The sequence below is a fragment of the Lagopus muta genome, chromosome Z (genome assembly GCF_023343835.1).
Source record: "Lagopus muta isolate bLagMut1 chromosome Z, bLagMut1 primary, whole genome shotgun sequence".
NCBI classification, from domain to species: Eukaryota; Metazoa; Chordata; class Aves; order Galliformes; family Phasianidae; genus Lagopus; species Lagopus muta.
Genome location: NC_064472.1, coordinates 66,649,864 through 66,663,522, shown reverse-complemented (window position 1 = coordinate 66,663,522; position 13,659 = coordinate 66,649,864). Strand labels below are relative to the sequence as shown.

Here is a 13,659-nt window from a genome sequence, read left to right as displayed (position 1 = left end):
GTTTTTCCAAGATGCAAAGTAAAATAATGAAAAATTACCATATGCTGCATAAAACAAATAATTTGAAAGTAACAGTTGTGTATCTGCTCAAAATCTTTGCGTGAGATTCTAACTGGTTTTGAAAAAACTACAGCAAGTAAAATAAGCCCACTGTAGTTGACCACTTGCAGAAATGGTTGATTACTAATGATGGCAGTAGCCAACCTACTTTTGAAGATTAAATTCCTTTAGTATAACTTGAAAATGCATCAGCCACACTTTATACACACAATGCTGAATTAAAAACAAACAGAATGTATTTTGAAGTTGGAGCACATTCCTACACTGTCTTGAAAGTGCTTGGCACTCTGATAAGTGAACTGCCTTGATATGAGCATTCATTTTCCTAAAATCAGGCTCTCGTAGCTGTACTTTCCTGTCTTAACCACTGCATTTTCCTGTGATATCCACCAGTAAAAGAAGAGGGTACAAGTTAATTACATGAAGAATGTACAAGAGCCGACTAAGTCTTCCAGTAGGGGGAGATGTTCTTTTACAGTTTAATCGCCAATTAAAAAATGCTAAGCAATTTAGCCTTGTACCTTCTTAACAAAACCTCATACAAGAAATAGGTGTATGTGCCTTAGTACTGATACTCTCCAAAAGGCAACTCCATGAAAATCATGAAAAAAAGGAAAGTCACAGAAAATGCCCTTAAAATAAAAACACACTGATTGCATAAACTGTGCTGACAGCCAACAAAACCAAAAAGATCCTTTTGTTTCAAAACCAAAAGGACTTGGTAACTGCAATGTTTTTTTTACACCCACAATAACAAATTTAGTCACTCTTGACGATATTTGAACAGTCACGACCATCAGGTGAAGACCGCAGTGACTGGAAATGGCAATGTTGCACCCATTTTTAAGACGGGTAGAAAGGAGGGCACAGGGAACAACTACCTGTCAGGATCACCTCTGTGCCAGGGAAGACCATGGAACAGATCCTAAAGATATGCTAAGGCACATGGAAGAGAAGGGTGATGATATGGGCAGCCAATATAGCTTCACTGAGGGCAGGCCCTACCTGACCAACCTTGATGTTTTTTATGATGGTGTAACTGCATCAATGGACAAGGGAAGATCCACTGACATCATCTATCTGGACTTCAGTAAGGTTTCCCCATGACATCATTCTCCCCAAATTGGAAAGACATGGATTTGGAGGTGGACTGTTTGATGGACCAGGAACTGGTTGCAAGATTGTACTCAGAGAAGGGTGGTGAATGGCTCAACATCTGGACGGATATCAGTTACAAGTGGAATCCCTCAGGAGTCAGTACTGGGACCAAAGCTCTTTATCATCTTCCTCAAAGACATCCACTGTGATGTTGGAACACCACACTATGAGGACAGGCTGAGAGTTGGGGCTGTTCAGCCTGGAGAACAGAAGGCTCTGGGGAGACCCAATAATGGCCTATCAGTATCTAATGAGGGGCTACAAGTAAGAAGTGGACAGACACTCTAGCAACCTGTTCCAGTGTCTCACCACCCTCACAGTAAAGAGTTTCTTCCTAATATCTAGTCTGAATCTACCCTATTCCAGTTTAAACCCATTTCCTCTCTTCCAGTCACTACCTGCCCTTATAAAACGTTCCTCCTCAGCTTTCCTGTAGGCCCCTTTCAAGTGCTGGCAGACAGTACTGTGACAAGACAAGGGGAAATGGTTTCAAACTCAAGGACAGACCTCTAGATTGGATATGAGGAAGAATTTTTTAAGGATGGTAGGGCACTGAAAGAGGCTGCCCGGTGAGGTGGTACAGAAGCCCCATTCTTGGAGGATTCAAAGTCAGGCTGGATGGGGCTCTGAGCAACCTGATCAAAGTGTAGGTGGCACTGTAGGTGGTGTTCAATGCAGCGCAGTAGGACTATCTGGCCTTTAAGGATCCCTTCCAACTCAAAAAATTATATGATTCTATGTTTCAGTTGAAAAATAGTCACTAAATGTTTTAAAATAAAAAATAAAAAAAAAAAACCCTCTACTTCCGGAAACTCTCCTCATATTTCAGAACAAAAATTGAGCTGGACTTCCAAAAATTGAGCTGGACTTTTCTTTCCAACTTGCTTTTTAAAGAGTGTCTGAAGTTCACAGTGAGAGTAGAATTTTCATCTATTAAAAAAGGATGGGATATATCATTTATACATTTGTACATCCAAATAATTCCTGTAGGTGCCCTTTACAGTCTGGAGCATAATGAGTGTCCAGGTAGGACTAAAAATGCAGTGCCAACAGCGAGATGAGTATGCGATGATGAATACCTACTTAAACTAGATGAACTAGACATGTACAGAAGAGGGATATGAATTTGATGAGCTGCTGCTTCTGTAGTTTGCCTAAGCTAAGGTTAGTTAAATAAAGCCTCCTTTTTTTCTCTTCTGTTGCACTTTTCATTAGTACAATAAAATCAGATTTGGAAAGAATAGTATTATTTTATATGCAGGAAAATACAGTGCCTGTAAATTCGCCAAAGTCAGTCAGCAGCCTAATGAGAAGCAGTCTAATGAGAAGCAAAATGCTAACAGTCCAGCTGCTAGACTTGCTAAGTGAACACTGCCAGTAAGGATGCAACTTGCAGTCCACATTTTAAGTTGCTTACAGGTGAACAGCCCACTTCATACCTGAACTACCTAGAGATGCTTTGGATAGTAGACAACCCTGAAAAGACATTTTTGTTTTTACTTCACGCTAGTGGGAGGAAACTCACCTGCAAGTACAACTCCAAGCCTTGTCGTCTCTGTTCCAAGACCTTTGGGACCCAGTTCCTCACATGCTTTGAAGGGATCTCTGGAGTCCTTATGCATTTCTTGAGCTAAAACAAAAAGAAATTCAGACGAAGAGAAAGGATAATAGTGCCCCTTTAAAGTAAACACGTTTACACTAGAGATGAGAGACAGCATCAGTAAAACAACCACACATAAAGGAAAACAGCACAGCAATCAAGATCCTCTCCAATCAAGTTCAACTCACTGAAGTAACAACTGACGTCTTAAGCCCCTTCATACCTACAGGCTGCAGTTAAAAATCCCTGTGTTCAGTTGCCCTTTTCAGTGAACAGAAAGCCTAGCACAACTTGTCATTAATGGCTTTACAGCCAAACAGCAGCAGCTACTTTAGGATACATGAAATGAGGAACTATGTCACACTGATCACACGCTGGAGCCAGACTGTTAACTGACTGCAGCTGAGCAGTGGGCAGGAGGGCTGAAGGATAACTAAAGCAGAGCAATGTCAATCTCCGACTTAGGTGACTTGCAAGGCTGAGCCTTGGGAGAACACTCAAGAAGCCCAGAAACCACAGAGCAAGGGCTCAACCTACCTCACAGCAGCTAATAGCAGATGAGGAAGGAACACCTAGCACCTGACAGCTGGATTCAGTGCCCACTGCAGCCTTAAGCACCCAATGAAGATATAAGATAGAACATTAAGTTCCTCTTGTGCTTCATTTCCTCTTTAATTGACTTTGCATGACACGTTAGAGTATGACTGCACTGTACACAGGTATTACAAGACTGGTGACAAAAAACCACAATCATTTCTAACACCAGATATAGGCATTTATGTAAAAGTGGGGGAAGGAGAAGAGCTAAACATTTTTATGGAATCAAGAGAGCAAGATATCCATGCCCTCAGTTTGCCCCAATGGATTGACAATTGTGTTCAGTAGCTTACACAGAAAAACACCAAGACTGCCACTGAATATAACTTCCAACAGAGCTCCACAACTGTTCCTCTAAGATTCCCATACAAAATCTTTCATAGATATATGTAGAAATGTGTGTGCGTATGCATAAATGAGAGCAGACAGACAGACACAAATATCTATTATGACAGCAGAAAGAATTCTCTTTCTAGAGCAACGTTTTTTTTTCAAAACCAACCAGTATTAACATTTCCCTCAAAACTATGGAGCAAAAACAGTAACTGGAATAGGCCTCAATGCATTTTAATAGGAGGTGACGTTGGACATTCCTTCTGCTGTATATTGCCTCTGAGTAGATCTGAGGCAAAGGAGGCAAAGAAAGAAACTCAAAATTGACTTTGACATGCGTACCCATGGGAGATTGAGAATTTACATTTCATCTTTGAGATTGCTGAGATGTCACTATAGGAAAAAGCAGTGCCAACATATCTACGTCTCTACAATCATAGGTAACAAAGCTCCAGCGTAGAAATCTCGATCACTCAGGAAATATTTTGCAACTTCCTGATTTCTTAACAGTGCTAGATTACAATTTAATAAGAAATGAAAATGAAATCTGACCAAACTCATGTACATTTACTGAATGGCCTTAAAGCCAAAACACAAAATCTGATTTTTCCACCAGGTTGCTCACAGCCCCATCCAGCCTGGCCTTGAGTGCTTCCAGGAAAGGGGCATCCACAACCTCTTTGGGCAACCTCTTCCAGTGTCTTACCACCTTCACTGTAAAGAATTTCTTCCTAATATTTAGTCTAAATCTACCCTATTCCGGTTTAAAGCCATTTCCTCTCTTCTAGTCACTACCTGCCCCTTATAAAAAGTCCCTCCCCAGCTTTCCTGTAGGTCCTTTTCAAGTACGCTGGTAGGCTGAATGTAGTCTTTGTGGAGCCTTCTCTTCTCCATGCTGAAAAGCCCCAGCTCCCTTACCCTGTAGTAACAGGGGAGGTGCTCCAGCCCTCTGACCATCTTCATGGCCCTCCTCTGACCTGCTCCAACAGATCCATGTCCTTCTTGTGTTGAGGCCACAGAACTCCAGGTGGGTTCTCATGAGAGTTGAGCAGAGGGGCAGAATCATCTCCCTTCTCTTGATGCAACCTAGGATACAGTTGGTCTTCCGAGCTGCAAGCACACATTGCTGGCTTATGTTGAGACTTTCATCAACTGACACCCCCAAATCCTTCTCTTTAGGGCTGCTCTCAAGTCATTCTCTGACCAGCCTGCATTTGTGCTTGTGACTGCCAAACTCTGGTGCAGGACCTTGCACTTGACCTTGCTGAACTTCATGAGATTGGCATGAACCCACCTCTCAAGCCTGTCCAGGTCTCTCTGGATGGCATCTCTTCCATCTAGCGTGTCAACTCAGCTTGGTGTCATCTGCAAACCTGCTGAGAACGCTGGTACTTATGAAACTGTAGTCCCTATTTATCTCAAGTCTAACAGATGTCTCAGAAGATCAATTATAGAATCATTTGTCCAAATATGGAAAGTAACAACTACTCTAAAATTATAAATAATTTGCAAAACTTGATGCGTAGATCTTAGGTGTTTTCTAGATTTCATTGCACTGGTTGTTTCACTGCCACCTAACATTTTCATACTAAAAAAGAACTACTGAAATGCAAAGAAAAAAAGTGGAATAAAAGAGGAGTGACTAAATATGGGTACATCATCGTATTTTTAACTGTGTTATACAGACAGGAAGATTTTAATTCATTGTAAAAATGAATTAAGTGAAAATCACAAAAGTTTCACTCAGACTTCAATTACATTTCTAATGTGACAAAGAAGTAATTTCTACTTGTGTGTCGTAGCAGCCTCGAAGATTTTAAACCCTTTCCATTACAGCCAGATTGCAAAGAAAATGGGGCTTAGCTCTTTCACAGCCCTGGTATGCAAGAGAAGGAGAGCAGAGAAAGACAAATCCAACCACCATCTTGGAAATGGCTTTCCTAAAAAATACCAAAACTAAATAAATAAGTAAAAGAACCTAAATATTAATTGGCATTATTGGCACTCTGATGAACGAATCATCTCTCAACAGTCCTTCCCTTCCTTCACAAGGCTCTAGTGCAGCTCAGCCTTCTCAGACAAAGGTGTGATCTGCCCCACTCTCTACCCCACCTGTCCCCAGCAAAGGTTTTATTTCTGCTGCTCACCAGTCATCTGCAGTGCTGAGGACACCTTGAAAATGCAGTACATTTAATGATACCTTTATAATTCTCAGGCATGCAGTGGAGAGTGGAACTCATGTTTTGAATTACAGGGGAAGAAGAGAATTGTACTATCTTAAGAGCTTTGAGATTTTCTGCTTTTTCTAACACAAGGCAGATGAATAAAGGCTGAAATGACGTAATGTATTGTTAGAGAACTCTTTCTCCAATATTTCTGCAACTGAATGCACTGAAAGCACTGAAGCCTCAGATCAGGACCTCTTGAACTTTTTTGTTTACTACAAACCTAAGTGTTACTGTGGAAGAAAAAAAGACTTAAATAGCACGTTGAGCAAAAAACATTGGGTGTTTTGCATCTGTGCTGGAGAATTAAGAAAACCACAGCATAACTTAAAACGGACACCAAGCAGATGAGGTGTAAGATGTAACAGACTGAAAGGTAATCCAAGGGTTCTGTTTGAATTTTGGCTGAATATTTTGCTGCTATTTTTGGTTAGAGAAAAAAGAGGTGTCATTAATGGCTCTTTTGGTGCTTTAAGGATAATTCTCTACAAAGGGAGTTACTGCAAGGTGACAAACCTGAGACTGAGACTGCAATCATTCATGACACTTGTGTGGAGCAATGAGGGGAACATGCAAGTAAGTCAAGAGATAACTGGAAATTAAACCATGCAACACCAGAAACCACAGTGAAATCAGACAACTACAGCAAACAATCTACTTAGATATTCACTTTTAGCATAGAAAAGTTAATTTTTCCCTTTCAATGCTTCCTAACTTAACTGGTTGTGTCTTAGTCAGCCTATTATTTTACCTTCATTTGTTGTTTTAGTGTGTGTAAAATAAAGCACACGTACGGCAGAAGCACACTGTAAACTTGTACTGCTGATTCTGACACTGTTGCTCCTATGTTATCATATTGAAATAGAACACAAGGCAAAAAAGATGTGAGAGAGATCTGAATTAAAGCAATAAACAAGAAAATGCACTTTATAAAGTGGCAGTCAATTACCACAGCTGGGGCAAGAAGCAAAAGGCCAAGAAATAATAGCACATATTGATTACTGTGCAGTAAAGCAAGATCTTTTTTTTTTAAAGATTCTTTAGGACAAAGGCACATACACCTCAGCAGTTTCTTTCTGTTGTCCCAAGTTGGCTTATATCAATATAAGGCTGTCAAAATTCATTCTCTCTGCTTCCTCCCTGGATTACACCATTCATGAGATGACTCAGGGATACCAAACATGCTGTTATCAGCAAGCTCCTGTGACACTGCAGTGGCAGGAGCTGTAAATGCCACAAGCTTTTCCCTGTGTTCCTCTCTTTTTGCAGATGCAGATTTTTGGTACTGAAGAAAAGCAGCACAAGCAAAAGCAGTGAAGCCTACACATGCTCCTCCAATGCCAAAGCAAGAAAAGTCCCAGGAAAGGACTGAAGCTCTTCAGCATACCCCCAACACCAGTAGGCTGCTGCTTTTCCAGAATTATTCTTCACAGTATTTGCTTTTCACAAGGCAGAAACGATTTAAAATTTGCCTTTTGGTAGGATGCAATAGAAGCATCTAGTTCAGCCTGGGGAGGAGAAGTTGTACCCTCCCTTCAAAAGCATCAAAACAGTTAGTGGACACTCAGTCATGAAAGATTAAGGGATATTTCCTACCACAATCACTGAATGAAGAGCAGCAGAGTCCTTTTCATGTTTAGTTTCCTGGTGTGCACAAGTTGTTGCCTCAGCTCAGCAGGTTAGCAATTCAATTTATAGATTTAACATAAATTACTTGCATAACAGCATATAAAACAAAGCTGTATTGCTTTGCTATAGGAATGTGCTGTATTTCATCATTTTGTAAGAAGAAAAAAAACCCAACATACTGCGGATGCCATTTTAGCAATGCAGCATGTAAAAAGCAATAGAAAAGCAGAGAAGGGATCAGCCCACAACCCACCATCCTCACTTCCACAAAGCAGACAGCTATTTAAGGTAAGGTCTCTTTTCCAGAGACATGAATCACAAGATGTATTTAAGATAAACCATAAATGTTAACAATTTCAAGTGAGGGGAATCAATTAGAGTGAAACAAATCTGCTACGTGTAAATAGATAATTACCTTTTTATGGAGAGCATGGAATTCACTATACCTCTTCTCCACAAAATGCTTCCTTCCACTCATCAGCACTTCTATTTTGAAGACCTGAAAAATTATAAATAGTAAAAAAGACATAAATGGTTTTTGCACAGATAGTTCTGTGACAAGACTGTGATTGCGCATTATACCCAAAATGTAGGGTGGTTCCAAAATATGACAGCTGAAACAGGTAAAGAAACAGAAAAATGACAAATGGGTATCATGGCTGACTCTTCTATTAACAAGTTTGTTCAACAAAGAAAAAGACAGTTCCATGTGGACTTTACACTGTATATTAAAATCTAAATGTTAAGACAATTTTAGAAATATTTAATATAGTGGGAAGTATTAAAAAAAGAAAAGGAGAGTAGGAACGACAGCAAGAAGGCTGGAAGGAAATAGAGATTTATTCTCTTTTCTTACATATAACACAAAAATAACACAAATGCAGTAAGAACCAGGTAATAAAGGCCTTATGCTATGCATGGAGAAAAAAAATTCAACTACTACACTGCGGGTTAATTACTTCCTAACCTACAAAGTCAGATGCAGTTTCAATTGAGCTCATGCTACTATCTGTAACCTGGGGTGTGTGGGGGGAACAACAGAAAAGCTATGGCAAACGCTTGTTTTCTTTGTATGATACATGTGACAGCTTTGGTTGCTGCCTCTAGGAGGTTGAAGGCCAGCAGAAGCAGCTCTCTGGATGCACTAATTAGTAGTCACTAACATGACACTTCCTTGATACTCAGGTTGCAAGGTCAGTACTAAGGGCAAGTGATGAGAAATATTTTGAAGTACTCAAGAAAACATGGTCTATTAAATGAAGACAAGATCAGCAGAAAAGCAATACAAAAAAGGTGCCTGATCTTTCCAGGTTTTTTTTTTTCTTTTTTTTTTTTTTCTTTCTTTTTTTTCATTTTCTTTTCTGCTCAGAAAATGCTGGAAATAATTATTTCCAGGAGAATGAAAGACAATGGTCAGAAAAGATGATTACATCAAGACCTGAGACTTGGAGCAAGTGAAAGTACTTCGAAATAAATTTGCAAACAGTGTTCACATCTGAGCACAGAAAAAAGGGTTTTCTGAGACAGTTATGTGCTCAGAGCTCGGATCAGAGCAAACAGGCAGGAATCATGCAGGATAAATGCTTCCTATTGTCAGCTGGAACCTGCCTTTCAAACACAGCTCTAACTGTGATGGCTCTTGCTGGCAAGTCAAACCACATGAGAACCAGATGGCACTTTATTCAATCCAGCCTGAAACACATCCACCTTTGAACACGGGATGGATGGGACCAGAGTCACTTCACACCGATGTTTACACTACCAAAATTAGTTCAGACCTTGGTAATCCATCAAAATAACTTGAGATACGTTCCACCTCCTTGAAAAGGACTATTTCTGTGTCCTAATCACTGTGAGCAAATGACCTTATTTGGGTGCATTGATTTTTTTTTTCCTTGTCCATTTAGACTATTTTGGGAGAATAGCTATAGGCTATTAAACAATTCTCCTCTCAATGTGCAAAAACTCCAAGGTACCCTCAGGAATATATTTTAAGTTCAGAGTTGTAAAGAGGATCAGATGCAAAGAAAAATCAATGCAAACTTTTTTCTTTAGTCCAGACTTAACATCCTAATTATATTAGAGGAAAACATTACTTACATCTTATACTCTACACACTGCATGAAAGAAATAGGCACAAGGCACAAAACGCCTCTGATTGCACAGGAAACATGTTGTGGATAAGGAGACTCAAGGACAATTTGTGGGAGGACTGGCTAACAGAATATAAAAATACTTAAATTAGGAGTGTGAAGTGGCCACTTCAGATGCTGCAATGGTTTTGAATTAACTAAAGCTCCAGCAATTGCTACCAACTCATGACACCCAACTGCACCTCAGTCAGGTAAGAGCCTCAGCACCAACGTTAGCTCAGCACTTCTGCTGGCTGCATGTCAAATAGGCTCCTGCCTCATCTGTGAGCGCTCCTGGGGCAGGTAACCCTCCTGTGTCACACAGACTCGTGCACACCCACCCTGATCTTAGGCATGTGCAACTTCAGGGAAATCTCTTGCCTAAAGACAGCAGATTTGTCATTTATGAAGGAGAATAGTTGGAACATGGGGTAAAAGGGAAATAAAAATCCCTCTGTTGACCTTCTTTCCAAAGCTGGTACCTATTTTGCTCTGTTTCACCACTGGTTACTGAATTGTACAAATGTCTTCAGAAACAAAAAGTATGCAGCACTTGTCTGGCTTCCCTTTTAATCTTACCAGCACGGTTTGCATAAGTCTTGCCAGATAGAGGACGTACAAGTTTACAGGATCTTCACAGAAGACCTGCAAACACAGAGCCACAGCCTTCTGCATGCAACATTGACAACTTCAAGACCACAGTTTTGACACCTTCAGAGCTTCAATTGGCTCCGTCAATACAAATGCTTTGACTTTGCCTCCTACACTGCAGAGCCCTTGGATTCAGTTTTAGCAGCCACCTGAAATTTACGAAGACGGACAATGGATCTACAGTGCATGAACAGTGCACGTACTGTTTAAAACAAAAAACATGAGAAATGAACAAACAAAAAAATGCCAACCCAACACCATAAATTATGCTTATTTACTCACAGCGGCACCTAAATGTCATAAATCTAAAGCAATTTGCAGAAAATATATTAAGCAGGCATCTGTAAATGTTTTCATCTAAAATATTTAAATACTAAATTGAATTATACAGTGCCTTAAAGCACAACTGCAAGTACATGAAATATCACATACTGTGCTTATGACTGCTATATTATTATTCAGTTGTAATTACACTGTCATTAGTGCACATATTCCAAGCTTGTCTCCTCCACATTTACCACATCACAATTCATAGAAGCATCCTAATGGCACAATTAAATTGGTGCTGCAGTTTCGTGAGGACAAGGCTGTATGTGAAATGCAGCAGGATGGCACTGGCTTACAACAGAGCAAATCTCCTTGTGAATTCGGAGTAGCAATTTACCAGCCTCACAAATCTAACGGGGGAATTGCAGGCCCTGACAGAACAATATGAGGAAACAGGCGAACAAAGAGCAAAGTGCCAAAATAAAGATGGAAGAACTGTGGGGAAAAAAAAAAAGCAACACTGCAAGAGAATAACTTTTAAAAATGCCCATGTTCTACGAACAGATAACTGAAAAGACATATGACTTTTTGGAGGAGATGGTTAAATGAAAAACGCAACAACTAATCACTGATTAATACAATGCTTTTCCCATAGTCAATGAATTACCAGAAATTACACTGCACTGAAAGAAATTAAGTTCATCCTTACTAGGACACAAAGGATTACAGATAGGAATGTAACAGAAATCAGTTCCGTGCGGGTGCAGGGCAGCTCTTTCCCCCATCACCTGTTTGGGTTATTGACTCCATGCTCACTTGCTGAGACTTAAGCTATTCTTAAGCTTAAGCAAGTTGCTTACAGCCACATCTCCTGCATCCTGCAGCAGCTGCAGCCCCACCCAGTGTGAGCAGCTGGTACCCAACCAGCCCTCCCCTGTAGGAATGGATAGTAAGGAGAGAAGTGGAGCAGCTGGTTTAGCTGGGGCTCTGTGAGTACTTTACAGATGAAGGCAGCTATTGGAGGCAGGAAATGAAAAAGAGATAGCAGTTAAATTCCAGGAACTGAGAACAAACATGGAGTTGGGAATTAGGATGAACAAGCACAGAGCTGTGGGGCATCCCTCCTTCCTGGCAGAGGTGCCCAAACAGGCTGATCCCATTTTCCAGATGGCATGAAAGCAGGCAGCAGGCAGCAGCAGCCCCCAGCCCTGCTCCCCTCCCTGCTCCCCAGTCCAGTTCTATACACATGCATACACACTCCATCCTCCAATATGGCTCTACACTCTGTGTTTCACTGATAAAGGTTCCCAAGAGATTCACACCCATCACGTTTCCAGGTATGCTGTCTTACCCAAACTCAGTTCAAAATCCCTATTATCCCTGCACTCCAAACACTGTGATCCCTCTTACGTAGATCCAAACTGTTACACTCAGTCCTACCTACAAGGTCAAGTATTAATTAAGCCCACAAAAGAAGAGCAGGCTATGGGCTCTTCAACAGTCTTCAGCATGTAGTTTGTCCTTCCCACCAAACCTATGAAATAATTAAGGATATTCCACATTCTACCTTCTTTTGCAGTATAGGTGTTCCACACTCATAAAATGGCACAGTATTAGTAGGAATTACATATAAAAAACATGCACAGAACTCTAGGGAATTCTTTCTGAAGATGGCCTTTAAGTATGTCACACTTCTTGGGGCTTAGAGGGAGAGCTGGTGAAACGATTTATATCACAACCCAGTGAGACTAACTCCTGCAAGATGGGAGGCTCGAGGGAGGCTTCTGCGCCAGTGTCACTGCTGAGTGAAGGAGCTGCTGACACATAAGAGTAAGTAGTATTCTGATTTTTTCAATTCACTTTAAACCAATCTTTCCCAAGCACATCGTTCATATAATAAATAAATAAATAAATAAATAAATAAATAAAAAATCCCATAGGAACTTCACTGTCATTTCCTGAAAAATAACTTTCTTGACTTTCCAAGCTAAAACGCCTTTCCCTTGCCAGTAAAACACTGACTATGGAAATCTAATTTGTAACCAACCAAGAAGCTACCAGATCTGACCTGTTCTTGCTATTTTTCTGTATTAGTTCTGCAGAGAACAACTGTTACACAGATGACATCCCTTTAAAACCTACTTGTCAGTGTGGTCACCTATCTGGCTAACATCCTTTGAATTAAACTCAAGAAAAAATGTTTTTATCTTTTACTGAAAAAGGAAAAGGTTCCTAACACGTTATAGTCCTCACAGTCACACAAAACAAAGCAAAACAAAACAATGTCCTGCTCTGCTCCATTTGCTCATCTCGATTATCTCAATGTCTTTTACCAGAAATATTCTATTAATAGAACAACCATGAGGCTTTGTAATGGAAGATACGTGAATTTTCTAATGAAAATAATAAACTGAGATAAAATACTTGAATAAAAAAAAAAAAAAAAGATGACAAAAATATATACACAAAACAGATGAATTCAATGTCTGATGAGATGTTAGGAGTTTTATATTTAATCAGAAAACACTTTGCTATTTTATCCATAAAGACTGTGAAGAATCCCTGCACTTTTCAAGGCAAGAGGCAGCTTCTAGCTACAATGAAAACATCCCCCTGCTGCAACCAACTAGCTGCAAGAAAGTCCACTTTACTAGAAGCTTGAAACCAAAGTTTTTTTTCCTGCAGACATTCAAGGTCAGGCTGGACAGGGCTCTGAGCATCTGACCGAGGTGTAGGTGTGCCTGTTCATTGCAGGGGAGTTGGATCAGATGACCTTTAAAGGTCCCTTCCTGCTATGATTCTATGGTAATTTAAAGTCTGTGTTATTTTCTTCACGTTTATAATTGCTGTCTGAAAACTTGTGGGCTATTCAGGACTTCCAAAATGTTGATACTGAAATGTCTGCTAAAAAAAATCTCCAATGTGTCCAAGAATATGTTAAAAAAGTGTACACTGCAGCCCCATGGAACTTGCAATAATTCAGTACTCTCCCAACTTGCTCATTTAA

The 13,659-nt window shown here is 40.1% G+C and overlaps 1 protein-coding gene across 2 annotated transcripts in view; it reads right to left on the bottom strand.

The window, feature by feature from the left end:
• SNX24 (sorting nexin 24) overlaps positions 1–13,659 on the bottom strand; it is a 75,182-nt gene that overhangs the window by 28,352 nt on the left and 33,171 nt on the right. For both annotated transcript variants that reach the window (XM_048930715.1, XM_048930716.1), the window contains exons 2-3: positions 8,018–8,101; positions 2,744–2,848 (exon numbers count right to left, since the gene is read on the bottom strand). In XM_048930715.1, coding sequence (XP_048786672.1) covers positions 2,744–2,848; positions 8,018–8,101 — 189 coding nt within the window. The remainder of the gene's footprint in view (positions 1–2,743; positions 2,849–8,017; positions 8,102–13,659) is intronic.